The following is an 18,572-nucleotide window of genomic DNA, read 5'->3' on the forward strand; positions in this document are numbered from 1 at the left end:
CTAATCTCATAGCATTGTCGTCAGAAAAGATGCTTGATATGATTTCAATTTTCTTAAATTTACTGAAGTTTGATTTGTGACTCAAGGTGTGATCTATCCTGGAGAATGTTCCATGTGCACTTGAGAAGAAAGTAAAATCTGCTGCTTTGGGATGGAATGTCCTGTAAATATCAATTAAATCTATCTGGTCTATTGTGTCATTTCACTGATATAAGTATCAATTAAATCTATCTGCTTCTATTGTGTTTCCTTATTAATTTTCTGTTTCGATGATTGGTCCATTGGTGTAAGTGAGGTGTTAAAATCCCCCACTATTATTGCATTACTGTCGATTTCCTCTTTTATAGCTGTTAGCAATTGCCTTATGTACTGAAGTGCTACTATGTTGGGTGCATATATGTTTACAATTGTTAAACCTTCTTCTTGAATTGATCCCTTGATCATTATGTAGTGCCCTTCCTTGTCTCTTGTAACATTCTTTATTTTAAAGTCTATTTTATCTGATATGAGTATTGCTACCCCAGCTTTCTTCTGATTTCCATTTGCATGGAATATCTTTTTCCATTCCCTTACTTTCAGTCTGTATGTGTCCTTAGGTCTGAACTGGGTCTCTTATAGACAGCATATATTTGGGTCTTGTTTTTGTATCCATTCAGCAACCCTGTATCTTTTGGTTGGAGCATTTAATCCATTCACGTTTAAGGTAATTATCGATATGTATGTTCCTATTACCATTTTGTTGACTGTTACGGTTTGTTTTTGTAGGTCCTTTTCTACTCGTGTTTCCAACTTAGAGAAGTTCCTTTAGCATTTGTTGTACAGCTGGTTTAGTGGTGCTGAATTCTCTTAGCCTTTGCTTGTCTGTAAAGCTTTTGATTTCTCCACCGAATCTGAATGAGATACTTGCTGGGTAGAGTAACCTTGGTTGTAGATTCTTCCCTTTCATCACTTTAAATATATCATGCCACGCCCTTCTGGCTTGTAGAGTTTCTGCTGAGAAATCAGCTGTTAACCTTATGGGAGTTCCCTTGTATGTTATTTGCCATTTTTCCCTTGTTGCTTTTAATAATTTTTCTTTGCCTTTAATTTTTGTTAATTTGATTACTATGTGTCTCAGTGTGTTTCTCCTTGGGTTTATCCTGCCTGGGACTCTCTGCATTTCCTGGACATGGGTGGCTATTTCCTTTCCCATGTTAGGGAAGTTTTTGACTATAATCTCTTCAAATATTTTCTCGGATCCTTTCTCTCTCTCTTCTCCTTCTGGGACACCTATAATGAGAATGTTGTTGTGTTTAATGTTGTCCCAGAGGTCTCTTAGGCTGTCTTCATTTCTTTCCATCCTTATTTCTTTATTCTGTTCTGCAGCAGTGAATTCCACCATTCTGTCTTCCAGGTCACTTATCCGTTCTTCTGCCTGTTATTCTGCTATTGATTCCTTCTAGTGTAGTTTTCATTTCAGTTACTGTATTGTTCATTTCTGTTTGTTTGTTCTTTAATTCTCCTAGGTGTTTGTTCTTTAATTCTTTTAGGTCTTTGTTAAACATTTCTTGCATCTTCTCAATCTTTGCCTCCATTCTTTCTCTGAGGTCCTGGATGATCTTCACTATCATTATTCTGAATTCTTTTTCTGGAAGGTTGTCTATATATCCACTTCATTTAGTTGTTTTTCTGGGGTTTTATCTTGTTCCTTCATCTGGTACAAAGTCCTCTGCCTTTTCATTTTGTGTATCTTTTTGTGAATGTGGTTTTCCTTCCACACGCTGCAGAATTGTAGTTCTTCTTGCTTCTGCTAAATGTTGAAGATTACTAAAGAACATGCCCATTTTCACCACACAAATTAGATAATTCTACACCAGTCTTTTTCAACTGGGTTCCTCATTTTAACCACAGAACAGAGAAAATTACTAAGTATTTTCTCAATTTCCCCAAGGATGGTATATAAATAGTACCATCCTGGATGCTTAGGAAAAAAGTTAATTTATTATCAATAACAAATGTCTTAAGGAAATGTGTCTCTACAGTGTGGTTTCTTTGACCGGTAGCAGCAACATCACTTGGGAACTTCTAAGAAATGAAAATTCTTAGCCCTGTCCCAGACCTACTGAATCAGAAACTCTGGGATGGCTTAACAGATACTCCAAGTGATTCTGATGCAAGCTAATTTTTGAGAAATACTACTTTAGTGCATTACAGCTTAAAGCGAATTGAGAAAGGCTGTTCTAAACCAATAAAATTAAATCAGTATCACAAACATGTCTATATTTTATCTACTGGAGAAAAATTACAATACAAATGGTTCTTCATCTAAAATGCTATCAGAATTGTCATTTATATTAAATTCCACAAAATGCAAACTAATCTACAGTGACAGCAGATCAGTGTTTGCTGGGGAATGGGGGAGCAGGAAGGGTGGGAAGGAGCAATTACAAAGGGACACTCACTAGGAAACTTTTGGATATGTTGGTTATGTTCGCTATCTTGATTTGTGATAGCTTCATGGATGTATCTGTGCATTTATCAAATTGTGCATTTTTAATGTGTGCAGTTTAAGATAAATCACACCTCAATGAAGCATTTTTTAAAGTTGTGTTTAAAAAAACAAAGCTATCAAAATAAGAAATTTTATTGATCAACTTATCCTTTTAGAGAAGCTACAGAAATAGGAAAAACTTTGGTTATGATGTTTTAAAATTAGGTGAAACGCTAAACTAGCATTGAGAAGAGAATAAAATTTTAAAAACTTTTTAAACCACTACATAGTTATATGAAATGGATTTTTTTTTTTTTTTTTTTGCCACACTGCACAGCACATGGGATCTTAGTTCCCCGACCAGGGATCAAACCTGCGCCCCCTGGATTGGAAACATGGAGTCTTAACTACTGGACCGCCAAGGCAGTCCTGTGTAATGGAAATTTCTGATTCTGAAACAGGGCTGGGAAAATAGAAATTATTTTTCTAGACTAAATTTCTAAATTTCCTAAGAGCGTGCAAAACTTATTTTCAACCAGAAGTTTTAACATCTTTACAATGGACAATATTCTTTTAAGACAGTAATCAAAGCATAGAATTCCAAATTTAGCCCTTAAATGTTAATTCTTGTTCTACCATTCATTATCACTATTAACAAGATGAAATCTTTCTTAATTACTTAATTACTCTAACTTCATTTTATATTTGGGTAATTGTAAAGAGAATGTTTAAAGGCACATGCACACCAAGAGCTGCCAGATATATCACCTTGAAGCTGACTTAAACCACTCAAAAAAGGACAAAAGTACAAAATATCACAGAAATAGAATATATAAAGCTGGCTACTCTAATATCCCAGTGGAATTAAGCATCCTGATTTAGAAATCTTCTTTTTTTTTGACCACACCAGCAGCAGGCAGGATCTTAGTTCCCCAACCAGGGATTGAACCCGTGCCCCCTGCATTGGGACCACTGGGCCACAAGGGAAGTCCCGCAATTTATATAAAAACACTTTATATAATGTTTAATTGATCCCACATGATGCGTGGCACGGCCAAGGGAATAAATTAAAAAAATAAAATTATTTCAAGGAAATGTACCTGAATATGGAAGAAAAATCTTCACTCAAAGAGTATTTAATTGTATATACTAAAACAATTATTAAACTCAATAATTTTAATTTACAATGAAAACAAATATGTTTACAACTCAACAAGGCAATAAACATTATTCTTTACAACTTAATGAGCTCTACTATTTACGAAAGCCAGAACATGGAAGCAACCTAAGTGTCCACCGACAGATGAATGGATAAAGAAGATATGGCCCATATATACAATGGAATATTACTCAGCCATAAAAAGAAACGAAATTGAGTTATCTGTAGTGAGGTGGATAGACCTACAGTCTGTCATACGGAGTGAAGTAAGTCAGAAAGAGAAAAACAAATACTGTATGCTAACACATATATGGAATCTTCAAAAAAAAATGGTTCTAAAGAACCTAGGGGCAGGACAGGAATAAAAACACAGACATAGAGAATGGACTTGAGGACACGGGAAGGGGGAAGTGTAAGCTGGGACAAAGTGAGAGAGTGGCATGGACATATATAAACTACCAAATGTAAAATAGATAGCTAGGGCCCTGAACCAAGATGCCAGAATAGAAGGACGAGCTCTCCCTCTTGCGAGAACACCAGAACCACAACTAGCTGTTGGACAATCATCGACAGGAAGACATGGGAACTCACCAAAAAAGATACCCCACATCTAAAGACAAAGGAGAAGCCACAAAGAGACGGTAGGAGGGGCGCAAGCACAGTAAAATCAAATCCCATAACTGGAGGGTGGGTGACTCACAGACTGGAGAAAACTTATACCACAGAAGTCCACCTACTGGAGTGAAGGTTCTGAGCCCCACGTCAGGCTTCCAAACCTGGGGGTCCAGCAACGGGAGGAGGAATTCCTAGAGAATCAGACTTTGAAGGCTAGTGGGATTTGATTGCAGGACTTCGACAGGACTGGGGGAAGAGAGACTCCACTCTTGGAGGGCACACACAAAGTACTGTGTGCATCAGGACCCAGGGGAAGCAGTGACCCCAGGGGAGACTGAACCAGACCTACCTGCTAGTGCTGGAGAGTCTCCTACAGAGGTGTGGGGGGGCGGTGGTGGCTGTGGCTAACCATGGGGACAAGGACACTGGCAGCATAAGTTCTGGGAAGCACTCCTTGGCCTGAGCCCTCCCAGAGTCCGCCATTAGCCCCACCAAAGACCCCAGGTAGGCTCCAGTGTTGGGTCACCTCAGGCCAAACACCAGCAGGGAAGGAACCCAGCCCCACCCATCAGCAGTCAAACGGATTAAACTTTTACTGAGCTCTGCCCACCAGAGCAACAGTCAGCTCTACCGACCACCAGTCCCTCCCATCAGGAAACTTGCACAAGCCTCTTAGATAGCCTCATCCACCAGAGGGCAGACAGCAGAAGCAAGAAGAACTACAATCCTGCAGCCTGTGGAACAAAAAACACATTCACAGAAAGATAGACAAGATGAAAAGGGCTATGTATCAGATGAAGGAACAAGATAAAACCCCAGAAAAACAACTAAATGAAGTGGAGGTAGGCAACCTTCCAGAAAGAGAATTCAAAATAATGATAGTGAAGATCATACAGGATCTCAGAAAAAGAATGGAGACAAAGATCGAGAAGATGCAAGAAATGTTTAACAAAGACCTAGAAGAATTAAAGAACAAACACCCAGAAGAATTAAAGAACAAACAAACAGAGATGAACAATAAAATAACTGATGAAAACTACATAAGAAGGAATCAATAGCAGAATAACAGGCAGAAGAACGGATAAGTGACCTGGAAGACAGAATGGTAGAATTCACTGCTGTGGAACAGAATAAAGAAAAAAAAAGGAAAGGAATGAAGAGAGCCTAAGAGATCTCGGGGATAATATTAAACACAACAACATTTGCATTATAGGGGTCCCAGAAAGAGAAGAGAGAGAGAAAGGACCAGAGAAAATATCTGAAGAAATTATAGTCGAAAACTTCCCTAACATAGGAAAGGAAATAGCCAGCCAAGTCCAGGAAGCACAGAGTCCCATACAGGATAAACCAATGGAGAAACACTCCAAGACACATATTAAGTAAACTGGCAAAAATTAAAGACAAAGAAAAATTACTGAAAGCAGCAAGGGAAAAATGACAAATAACATACAAGGGAGCTCCTATAAGGTTAACAGCTGATTTCTCAGCAGAAACAATACAAGCAAGAAGGGACTGTCATGATATACTTAAAGTGATGAAAGGAAAGAACCTAAAACCAAGATTACTCTACCCAGCAAGGATCTCATTCAGATTCGATGGAGAAATCACAAAAGCTTTACAGACAAGCAAAAGCTATGAGAATTCAGCACCACCAGACCAGCTCTACAACAAATGCTAAAGGAACTTCTCTAAGTGGGAAACACAAGAGAAGAAAAGGACCTACAAAAACAAACCCAAAACAATTAAGAAAATGGTCATAGGAACATACATATCAATAATTACCTTAAACGTGAATGGATTAAATGCTCCAACCAAAAGACAACAGGCTTCCTGAATGGATACAAAAACAAGACCAATATATACGCTATCTACAAGAGACCCACTTCAGACCTAGGGACACATTCAGACTGAAAGTGAGGGGATGGAAAAACATATTCCATGCAAATGGAAATCAGAAGAAAGCTGGAGTAGCAATACTCATATCAGATAAAATACACTTTAAAATAAAGAATGTTACAAGAGACAAGGACACTACATAATGATCAAGGGATCAATCCAAGAAGATTTAACAATTACAAATATATATGCACCCAACATGAGCACCTCGATACATAACGCAATTGCTAACAGCTATAAAAGAGGAAATTGACAGTAACACAATTAATAGTGGGGGACTTCAACACCTCACTTACACCAATGGACAGATCATCCAAACAGAAAATTAATATGGAAACACAAGCTTTAAATGACACAATAAACCAGATACATTTAATTGATATTTATAGGACATGCCACCAAAGAACAGCAGATTATACTTTCTTCTCAAGTGCACATGGAACACTCTCCAGGATAGACCACATCTTGGGTCACAAATCAAACTTCAGTAAATTTAAGAAATTGAAATCTTATCAACCATCTTTTCTGACCACAACGCTATGAGAGTAGAAATGAATTACAAGGAAAAAAACGTAAAAAAACCCCACAAACACATGGAGGCTAAACAATACGTTACTAAATAACCAAGAGATCACTGAAGACATCAAAAGAGGAAATCAAAAGTACCCAGAGACAAATGACAACAAAGACACGATGATCCGAAACCTATGGGATGCAGCAAAAGCAGTTCTAAGAGGGAAGTTTATAGCTATACAAGCCTACCTCAAGAAACAAGAAAAATCTCAAATAAACAATCTAACCTTACACCTCAAGGAACTAGAGAAAGAATAACAAACAAAACCCAAAGTTAGCAGAAGAAAAATCGTAAAGATCAGAGCAGAAATAAATAAAATAGAAACAAAGAAAACAATAGCAAAGATCAATAAAACTAAAAGCTGGCTCTTTGAGAAGATAAACAAAATTGACAAACCATTAGCCAGACTCATCAAGAAAAAGAGGAAGAGGACTCAAATCAATAAAATTAAGAATGAAAAAGGAGAAGTTACAACAGACACGGCAGAAATACAAAGCATCCTAAAAGACTACTACAAGCAACTCTATGCCAATAAAATGGACAACCTGGAAGAAATGGACTAATTCTTAGAAAGGTATAACCTTCCAAGACTGAACCATGAAGAAACAGAAAATATGAACAGACCAATCACAAGTAATGAAACTGAAACTGTGATTAAAAATCTTCCAACAGGGCTCCCCTGGTGGCGCAGTGGTTGAGAGTCCGCCTGCCGATGCAGGGGACATGGGTTCGTGCCCCGGTCCGGGAAGATCCCACATGCCGTGGAGCAGCTAGGCCCGTGAGCCATGGCCGCTGAGCCTGCGCGTCCGGAGCCTGGGCTCCACAACGGGAGAGGCCACAGCAGTGAGAGGCCCGCGTATAGCAAAAAAAAAAAAAAAAAAAAAAAATCTTCCAACAAACGGAAGTCCAGGACTAGATGGCTTCACAGGTGAATTCTATCAAACATTTAGAGCAGAGCCAACACCCATCCTTCTCAAACACTTCCAAAAAATTGCAGAGGAAGGAACACTCCCAAACTCATTCTATGAGGCCACCGTCACCCTGATACCAAAACCAGACAAAGATACTACAAAAAAAGGAAATTACAGACCAATAGCACTGATGAATATAGATGCAAAAATCCTCAACAAAATACTAGCAAACAGAATCCAACAACAGATTAAAAGGATCATACACCATGATCAAGTGGGATTTATCCCAGGGATGCACGGATTCTTCAATATATGCAAATCAATCAATGTGATACACCATATTAACAAATTGAAGGAGAAAAACCATATGATCATCTCAATAGATGCAGAAAAAGCTTTTGACAAAATTCAACACCTGGGCTTCCCTGGTGGCGCAGTGGTTGACAGTCTGCCTGCCGATGCAGGGCACACGGGTTCGTGCCCTGGTCCGGGAGGATCCCACATGCCGTGGAGCAGCTGGGCCCGTGAGCCACGGCTGCTGAGCCCGCGCGTCCAGAGCCTGTGCTCCGCAACGGGAGAGGCCACAAAAGTGAGAGGCCCACGTAACGCAAAAACAAAACAAAACAAAACAAAAAAATCAACAACCATTATGATAAAAACTCTCCAGAAAGTGGGCACAGATGGAACCTACCTCAACATAATAAAGGCCATATACGATAAACCCACAGCAAACATCATTCTCAATGGTGAAAAACTGAAAGCATTTCCTCTAAGATCAGGAACAAGACAAGGATGTCCACTCTCACCACTGTTAATCAACATAGTTTTAGAAGCCCTAGCCATGGCAATCAGAGAAGAAAAAGAAATAAAAGGAATACAAATTGGAAAAGAAGAAGTAAAACTGTCACTGTTTGCAGATGACATGATACTATACATAGAGAATCCTGAAGATGCCACCAGAAAACTACTAGAGATAATCAATGAATCTGGTAAAGTTGCAGGATACAAAATTAATGCACAGAAATCTCTTGCATTCCTATACACTAATGATGAAAAATCTGAAACAGAAATTAAGGAAACACTCCCATTAACCACTGCAACAAAAAGAATAAAATACCTAGGAATAAACCTACCTAGGGAGACAAAAGACGTGTATGCAGAAAACTATAAGACACTGATGAAAGAAATTAAAGATGATACCAACAGATGGAGAGATATACCATGTTCTTGAATTGGAAGAATTAATATTGTGAAAATGACTATACTACCCAAAGCAATATACAGGTTCAACACAATCCCTATCAAATTACCAATGGCATTTTTTACAGAACTAGAACAAATCATCTTAAAATTTGTATGGAGACACAAAAGACCCCGAATAGCCCAAGCAGTCTTGAGGGGAAAAAAACGGAGTGGGAGGAATCAGACTCCCTGACTTTAGACTATACTACAAAGCTACAGTAATCAAGACAATATGGTACTGGCACAAAAACAGAAACAAAGATCAATGGAACAAGATAGAAAGCCCAGAGATAAACCCACGCACCTACGGTCAACTAATCTATGACAAAGGAGGCAAGGATATATACAATGGAGAAAAGACAGTCTCTTCAGTAATTGGTGCCAGGAAAACTGGACAGCTACATGTAAAAAAATGAAATTAGAACACTCCCACACACCATACACAAAAATAAACTCAAAATGGATTCGAGACCTAAATGTAAGACCAGGCACTATAAAATTGTTAGAGGAAAACATATAGGAAGAACACTCTTTGACATGAATCACAGCAAGATCTTTTTTAATCCACCTCCTAGAGTAATGGAAATAAAAACAAAAATAAACAAATGGGACCTAATGAAACTTCAAAGCTTTTTCACAGCAAAGGAAACCATAAACAAGACGAAAAGACAACCCTCAGAATGGGAGAAAATATTTGCAAACGAATCAACGGACAAAGGATTCATCTCCAAAATATATAAACAGCTCATGCAGCTCAATATTAAAGAAACAAACAACCCAATCCAAAAATGGGCAGAAAACCTAAATAGACATTTCTCCAAGGAAGACCTACAGATGGCCAAGAAGCACATGAAAAGCTGCTCAACATCACTAATTATTTGAGAAATGCAAATCAAAACTACAATGAGCTATCACCTCACACCAGTTAGAATGGGCATCATCAGAAGATTTACAAACAACAAATGCTGGAGAGGGTGTGGAGAAAAGGGGACCCTCTTGCACTGTTGGTGGGAATGTAAATTGATACAGCCACTATGGAGAACAGTATGGAGGTTCCTTAAAAAACTAAAAATAGAATTACCATATGGATCCAGCAATCCCATTACTGGGCATATACCCTAGGACAACCATAATTGAAAAAGACACATGAATCCCAATGTTCATTGCAGCACTATTTACAATAGCCAGGTCACGGAAGCAACCTAAATGCCCATCGACAGACGAATGGATAAGGAAGATGTGGTACATATATACAGTGGAATATTACTCAGCCAGAAAAAGGAACGAAATTGGGTCATTTGTTGAGACGTGGGTGGATCTAGAGACTGTCATACGGAGTGAAGTCAGAAAGAGAAAAACAGATATCGTATATTAACGCATGTATGTGGAACCTAGAAAAACAGTACAGATGAACCGGTTTGCAGGGCAGAAGTTGAGACACAGATGTAGAGAACAATCGTATGGACACCAAAGGTGGGAAGCCGTGGCGGGATGGGGATGGTGGTGTGATGAATTGGGCGATTGGGATTGACATGTATACACTGATGTGTATAAATTTGATGACTAATAAGAACCTGCTGTATAGAAAAATAAAATTAAATTTAAAAAAATTTTTAGAAGAGAGAAGAGCATTGGCACAAGAAGAGAAAATAATATTCTTCTTCATCAGTAAAAAAGAAAAAAGAAAAGAAGAAAAAGGAGGAAGCCCCCAATTTCTCCTAACATTATCATTTTTTTAATTTGCCAAAAATGTTGGATACATGTATATCTATAACGGATTCAGTTTGCTGTACACCTGAAACACAACATTGTAAATCAACTATACTCCAATAAATTAAAAAGTAAATAAATAAATAAAATAAAATAGATAGCTAGTGCAAAGCAGCCACATAGCACAGGGAGATCAGCTCACTGCTTTGTGACCACCTAGAGGGGTGGGATAGGGAGGGTGGGAGGGAGACGCAAGAGGGAGGAGATATGGGGATATATGTATATGTACGGCTGATTCACTCTGTTATAAAGCAGAAACTAACACACCATTGTGTAAAGAAATTATACTCCAATAAAGATGTTAAAATAAATAAATAAATAAAGCTACTATGATAGGAAAAAAAACCAACAACTTAATGAGCTCTCAGAAGAGTGAAGCTGGACCTTTGCCATGCCTTATACCCTATAAAAATTAACTCAACACAGGGAACTATACTCAGTATCTTGTAATAACTTTTAATGGAAAAGAATCAGAAAAAGAATATATACATATATGTATAATGGAATCACTTTGCTGTACATTTGAAACTAACACTACATTGTAAATTAACTATTCTTCAATTTTTAAAAAAATCAGAAAAAAAAATTAACTCAAAATGGATCAAAGACCTAAACGTAAGACTAATTTTTTGCAGGGGGGCTGCGCCACATGGCTTGTGGGATCTTATTTCCCCAACCAGGGCCCCAGCAGTGAAAGTGCAGAGTTCTAACCACTGGACCTCTAGGGAGTTCTCAAGACTAAACTTATTATAAAACTCTTAGTAGAAAACATAGGGTGAAAGGTCCACGACACGGCAGTTGACCAAATGCAAAAGCACAGGCAACGAAAGAAAAAATAGAGAAACTGGTCTATAACTACATCAAAATTAAAAACTCCTGTGCAAAGAAAAAAAAAATTTTTTTAATCTTCCTAGGCAGAGAATACAGTCAATAGAGTGAAAGTCAATAGAGGGAAAGAATAAAATACAGTCACAGAATGGGGAGAAAATATTTACAAATCATAGATCTGACAAGGGAGTTAATATCTGAAATATATAAAGAACTCCTTCAACTCAAGAACAAAAAACAAACCTGACCAAGAAAGGACTTAAACAAGCATTTCTCCAAAGATGATATACCAATAGCCGATAAGCACATGAAAAGATGCTTAACATCATTAATCATTAGGAAAATGTAAATGTAACAATGAGATACCACCTCACATCCATTAGGACAGCTACTGTCAAAAAAACAGAAAATAACGGTGGCAAGGATGTGGAGTAATTGGAATCCTGTGCATTGTTGGTGGGAATGCAAAGGGACAGTTTATTCTCAAAACTGAAGGAAAAATCTAGAGCTGTAACTTTAGATTCAATTCGTAACAATCTCAATGAGCAGTTTTAAGTCTTCTGTATGTTTGAAAACTTTCATAATAAATGCAAGGGAGGTATTCATAAACCATTAAGAATTAATTAGCTAAAAAGAAACCTAAATGAAAAGTTTTTAAAAGCTGAACACAAGATCAATGGCAAACAATGTAATAAAATGTAATGTAATGTAATAAAATTAACATTAAAATAAAACTTAGGGCCTCCCTGGTGGTGCAAGTGGTTGAGAGTCCGCCTGCCGATGCAGGGGATACGGGTTCGTGCCCCGGTCTGGGAGGATCCCATATGCCGCGGAGCGGCTGGGCCCGTGAGCCATGGCCGCTGAGCCTGCGCGTCCGGAGCCTGCGCGTCCGGAGCCTGTGCTCCGCGACGGGGGAGGCCACAACAGTGAGAGGCCCGCATACCGAAAAAAAAAAAAAAATAAAAAAAAAAATAAAACTTATTCTTTTGGCCCTAAATACTATAGAAACTATAACATCTTTGATGGTATAAAGAAATGTGTACATTTTTTGACTGCTCTACATAAATTTTAAAATCTAAACTTGGTAATGTGAAAAAATATATAAACAAAAATACAACATTCTATTCCATTTATTTTGCTTTTCACAAACTACTGATTAAATTCATACTACATTAATATTTTTAGCATTTAATGTGTAAAATTAGCATAAATCTATTAAAAACAAATCCTAACAGGCAAACTGAAGTATGAAATTTCAAAATGTGTTAGCTAATTTTAATTAATCAGTGGATACAAATAAGTGAGTACTTTATAAATCTATCTTCAGTAAATTAATTTTGCTCAGATCTCAAAAATCAGTAAGCACAGTTAATATGGCTAATATTCATTCATATGGACTAGGTGGGGCCTTTAATATGTAGAGTAAGCACTGAATTGTGTGTATTGCTGACTAACTTGTCTGTTAAGGATCTTCCAGAAAACCATTAATAAATAAATCTATGTTCATTCGAAACACTGAATGCTACTTAAAAATAACAGCAGCTTTTCTGTCATATTTTTTTGTTAAGGTATAATCAGAGTAAAATGCTTGACAGCTAGATGAATTTTTATACATGTACACACCCATGGTAACCACCATCTAGATCAAAATACATAGTACTTCCAGCACTCAGAAAGCCTCACTCTTGCCCCTGTTATTCACGACCCTACCTACCCACCACTGTCCTAGTTTCTATCACACAAAATTTGCTGTGACTCATGTTGAATTTCATAAAATGAAATCATACAGTATGTACTCCTTTGTGTCTGGTGTTGCCACTCAACATGTCTATGAGAATCATCCATGTTGTTTGTGTCAACATGCTTTTTTTTTTTTTTTACTGCTATGTAGTGTTCCATTGCATGATTATAGCATTATATATCCATTCTCTTGTTTATAGACATTTGGGTGACTTGCAGTTTGAATAAATTTGCTATGAATATTCTTGTGCAAGTCTTTTGGTGGACATATGCACTCATTTCTCTCGGATATCTCTTGGATATATACCTAGGAGTAGAACTGCTGTGCCATAGTGAAGGTGTATACTTAATTTAGCTTTGGCAGATACTGCTGGTTGAGTGGCTGAACCACATTCTTACCAGCAATGCATGAGAACGAACCATTTACAAGTGTGTAGTGGTACCTAACTGTGATTTGAATTTGCATTTCCCTGATGACTAATGGTGCTGAGCGCAGCTTATCAACCATACAGATATTCTCTTAATGCCTGTTCGTGTCTTTTGGAAGAGCAGTATCAATGAGTGCAATTTTTATGTGTTGTCATTTTCTTCCCCAGATAAACAGACACCTTTAGTCATAAGAGGTGTCGCAGAAAAACATCAGAAGATGGTTTCCACACAGGGTAAGTTACAAAGTTAAGAAATAACCCATACTAACATAAGTTGTTAAATATTAAAGGTAAATCACCATCCACATGTATTAATAAAGACCAAGGTTAACAAACTGTTTTCTAAGATAACTGTTCCAAATTAGCCTAAACATTGACATTTAGATATCCACTGAATGTCAATTTACTTCAATAAAAGGGAGGGGGGGTTGTTGACAAACCCATGGATATCCAATCTCACCTATTTTATCTGATGTCTCTGATATCTTTTATTATTTCAATGATATAGATATGAAAAGACTAAATTCAGCTATTTGACCTGCCTTAGGAAATGGGAATAGCTGATAAAAAGTGTTCTGATACAAAATTTCAAGTTCTCTATATACACCATAATCTTTCAACTATTTATAGGAAGATAATCAGAAGTGGTAGTACTGCTGGTTTAACTCTGAGCAAAAAGAGAAGACAGTGGAAAATTTTAGTGTGGAGTTTTGTTTTCAAAGGGGTGGAGGTTTCACTCCGTCTGCTGAGAATAGCCTGAGTAAAGTCAGAAGCAGAAGGATAGGCTACTGTAACCGTCCAGGCAAGAGGCAATGCAACTTTGGACCAAGGTAGTAGTAATGAACCGCTGCTAAAATGTTGGCGGTTTCTACAACAGGATTTGCAGATTTCTCTGGTATAAAGGTACCAGAGAAAGAAGAAACAAGCATCACGATGAAGTTTTGGCCTTAGCAACCGCAAGGATGTAGCTGCCAAAACTTACATGGGGAAGAAGTACGTTTTGGGCTGGGGAAATAGTTCAGTTTCCAACATGTTTAAGTTTGAGATGTCTATTACATATTCAAGTATAGATGTTAAACAGGCAGCAGGACATGAGTCTAGAGTTCAGAAAATGTGAGTTGCTAGTATATAAACGGTGAAGTTATGAAATCAGATGAGCTCACCAAGGAAATGAGTATAGATGGAAAAAAGCAGACTTAGCCCTGAGGTATTCTCAGGTACAAAGCTCCAGGAGATGAGGGAGGAACTAGTTGAGAAGTCTAGGAGTGGGAAAAGGAAGGGGAGAACAGAAGAACTGATGTGCTAGAAACCAAGTGAAAAAAAGGACAATGTCTCTAATACGGCAAATTTTCATTAATATCACTGAACAACAGAGCTATAAAGGGTCTTCGAGATGACTTTATAGATAAAAACATGGAGCCACAGAAATTCAATAAATTGTGAAAAGTCACAAATCAAAAGAATGACAGAAGATAAAGTTAGGTCTAGTCCACAATGTTCAATGTTTAACAGTATGGAATACAGATCAAGAAACTGGATCCCAAGAGATGATCTACTGAGGGAGAGGCTTTACTCAGGTGTGCTATTAGAATGGAAAAACAAAACAAAACAAATCCAGCAACTCTTGTCTGTTTATCCAATTACTAAATATTGGATAAAATAAATAAATATACCAAGTGACCCATATGCTAAATGTTGTCATCCTGTTTCAGTTTATTCAGGTTCATTTCTTTCCCTTTTTTAACAAATCAAACACATAACTTATTGTTTTCTTCCACCCCAACGTCTTTTTATATCTCTTGTCCTGGTTGTTCAATCCATACTGTTAGAATATGCCAGGCTCTAATCTAAGAGAAATACATAAAACAACTCATTTACTCTTCTCAACAGCCCTATGAAATAGGTATTAACCCCCAATTTTTTCCAATAAGGAAACGAAGGCAAAAGACCAGGTAATTTACTCAAGACCACAAAAATGAGTAAATGGCAGAGCCACGATTTTAACCTAGTGGTTAAACAGTATACTGCTAAGATAAAATCAGACAAAACATGTGAAAGCACTGTACAAATGACGATACCACCTACAAGGGTACTTCTTAGAATCTTAGAACCTTAATCGCACTCAATTAATACAACTTTTAACATTTTTGTTGTCTACATTCCATCCAAGTCAGAGCTGATTACTACAATACTTAAATTATTTTAGTCTTTCACAAATATCTTTCTGAGATAGCAAAAAATCAAATTTACCAAAACAACAAATAAAATCCAAGATTTTTCAAGATGGAAAGCTAGCATCTGACATTACCTAATAAATCACTATTTAAATATAGATTCCAATTTCAACTGTAACATATTTTCTCTTATATACTTAAGAGACTTCATCTAGTTTTAAAATTATTGCCAAATAAAAGTATAATATATGCTTATGTTTTGAGGCAAGTACACATTTAACACTCTAAACAGTCTTAGAATTCGTATGAGAGAGCGTTGAAGGTGAATTCAAAATTTCTTACCATTGATCTTTCAGGATATCCAAACAAATAGCCCCTGTGACGGAACTAATATTAGGATGCCATATTTTAGTGATAAACCGGACCTAGAATATAAAGCACATTTGAGTTTTAAAGTACAGAAGTAAAACATATATAGTTTAAGTAGTACTATAAGAAAATGAAATCTTCGAGCTAAAAAAAAACGCTCAAACTTCCATCATTTTGCCTAAGTGAAGGGAAGGGTGTAGGAGACAAAGCATTCAGTGAGCCGAATGCTATCAATGACATACATTCTTTTTAAACCTTTTAATAAATGCTCAAAGAAGCCCAACAATTAACTAGGTGTTTATAAATTACCTAGCATAGTGTTAGATGCTATGAGAAATTTAACATGGACTAAGATCTATTCAGGTAGATAAAGTAGTACAGAAAATCAAAATATAGATAGTAAATGGCAATTTTTCTGGAGTGAAGGGTGTAGAATAGGTTTGAAGGAAAAAGTAAGCAAAATCAGTACATGGGACCAGAAGTAGAAAGTGACTATAAGATTACTCCTGATTTTTTTGTAGCACTTTTTTTCTTAAATACATTTAAAATTTTTTTGACAAATATTTAAAGGCCTACTATTATTTGCCAGGCACTGAGGCTTAGAGTTTAAGAAATTTACTCAGTATCAAGTAAGTAGTTTGCAACAGAAGATAAACTCACACAATCTAATTTCAGATTCTGAGTGTACTTATTTAAGCATGAAAGAATAAGAAATCAACAATGTGAAAATGCTAACTCTATCACATCACCCTGAAATGAAATCTACTTCATCAGCTCTTACTTATGAGCTTTTGGAGAAGGAATAGGAGGAGGAGGAGGAGGAGGAGGAGAAGGAGGATTATATCTGACACATATATATGATAGTCATCTAAGTCAAAATTCTTTAACATTTAACAGACTAATTACTATGAACCAAGCTATGTCCTAGTACCTTGCAAAAATTAACTCATCAATATATGCTCTGTGATGAATTGGGAGATTGGGATTGACATTATACACTAATATGTATAAATGGATAACTAATAAGAACCCACTATATAAAAAAATAAAATTCAAAAAAAACTATATGCTCCAAATGTAAGCTATTTACGAAAAGAAGCTAAAAGATTTATCATGCTTCCACTTCTCTCCTTGTGACTTGTCTATACTATCTGTTCTTAATTCCTCACATATTCACTCACTAACTTACATGCCATCTGAAAAAGCACTTCCAGTCACCAATGACTTCAAAACACCTAAAACTAATGGAGACTTTCCACTCCTTGATCCTTTTTAATTCTTAAAATAACCTTACTGCTTTCAATGATATCTACTTCTTTCCATCCACAGAACACCATGTCTTTAAAGGAGACTATCATTCTTCACCTGGGTTACTGAACAGTTTACTGACTTCACTGCCTTCAGTTTTCTTCCCTCCAATCCATTCTCCACACTGAAACCAGAGAGCCCTTGAAAACAAACCTGATTCATGTCACTATTCTACTTAAGGCCCTTTAACGACTTCTCATTCCGTTTATGTAAGCCCACACTGTTAAACTGATTCTAGCCTCACTCTCAAACCTCACATCTACCCTACATTCAATACAAGTGTTCAACAAGTCATATTTTAAAAAAAAATTTTTTTTTTTTGCCTCAGGGCCTTCATACATTTCTTCTTTCAATAACACACCTCGATATCCTCTTCTCCTGGCTAACTCCTACTTATCATTTAAGTTTCAGCTTCCATAATCACTTCTTCCTGACCTGTCCCATAGCACCCTGTACTTTCCTATGTCACAGTAGTTGATCACACTTCTATCATCTCTTTCTTATTTGCCTGGTCTTCTCTAAAATGCATGGTGTCTATCCTGCTTAGTAGAGCACTCCAAGTATCTAAAGTGCCTCACACTGAATGAATGTGCAATAATATTTATATATATATATATATATATATATTTTTTGGTTTGTTTGTTTGTTTTAATACTTTGGCGACGCCACATGGCATGTGGCATCTTAGTTCCCCGACCAGGGATTGAACCGTGCCCCCTGCACTGGAAATGCAGTCTTAACCACCGGACCACCAGGGAAGTCCCGAGGAAAACAGAATTTTAAATTACTACTGAAGATGTCAGAAGGTTTACAATTTAGGCAGATGATCTAAGGATGTGTGAATTGTATCTTGCTTTTTAAAGAAGAATCTTCAATACATGATTCTCTGTAGACTCTACATGAAAAATAAATATGCTTATATGCAGGACCAAGGAAATTATTGAACTATTTCTTTGTACTACAATCTACAGTTAGAAATAAATAGCTTTGAATTTTCAGATAATCTAATAAAGAAATTAATTTTCAAGAGGCCACTCCATTATCTACCAGTACAGATGTAAGTAACTGTCCTGTAAGTAGTTCTTTGT

General features: G+C 36.9%; 1 protein-coding gene across 2 annotated transcripts in view; it reads right to left on the minus strand.

The window, feature by feature from the left end:
• UBE2K (ubiquitin conjugating enzyme E2 K) overlaps nt 1-18,572 on the minus strand; it is a 75,180-nt gene that overhangs the window by 7,603 nt on the left and 49,005 nt on the right. For both annotated transcript variants that reach the window (XM_060110881.1, XM_060110889.1), the window contains one exon: nt 16,150-16,232. In XM_060110881.1, the coding sequence (XP_059966864.1) occupies nt 16,150-16,232 (83 nt within the window). The remainder of the gene's footprint in view (nt 1-16,149; nt 16,233-18,572) is intronic.

Source organism: Mesoplodon densirostris, chromosome 1 (assembly GCF_025265405.1).
Source record: "Mesoplodon densirostris isolate mMesDen1 chromosome 1, mMesDen1 primary haplotype, whole genome shotgun sequence".
Classification (NCBI taxonomy): domain Eukaryota; kingdom Metazoa; phylum Chordata; class Mammalia; order Artiodactyla; family Ziphiidae; genus Mesoplodon; species Mesoplodon densirostris.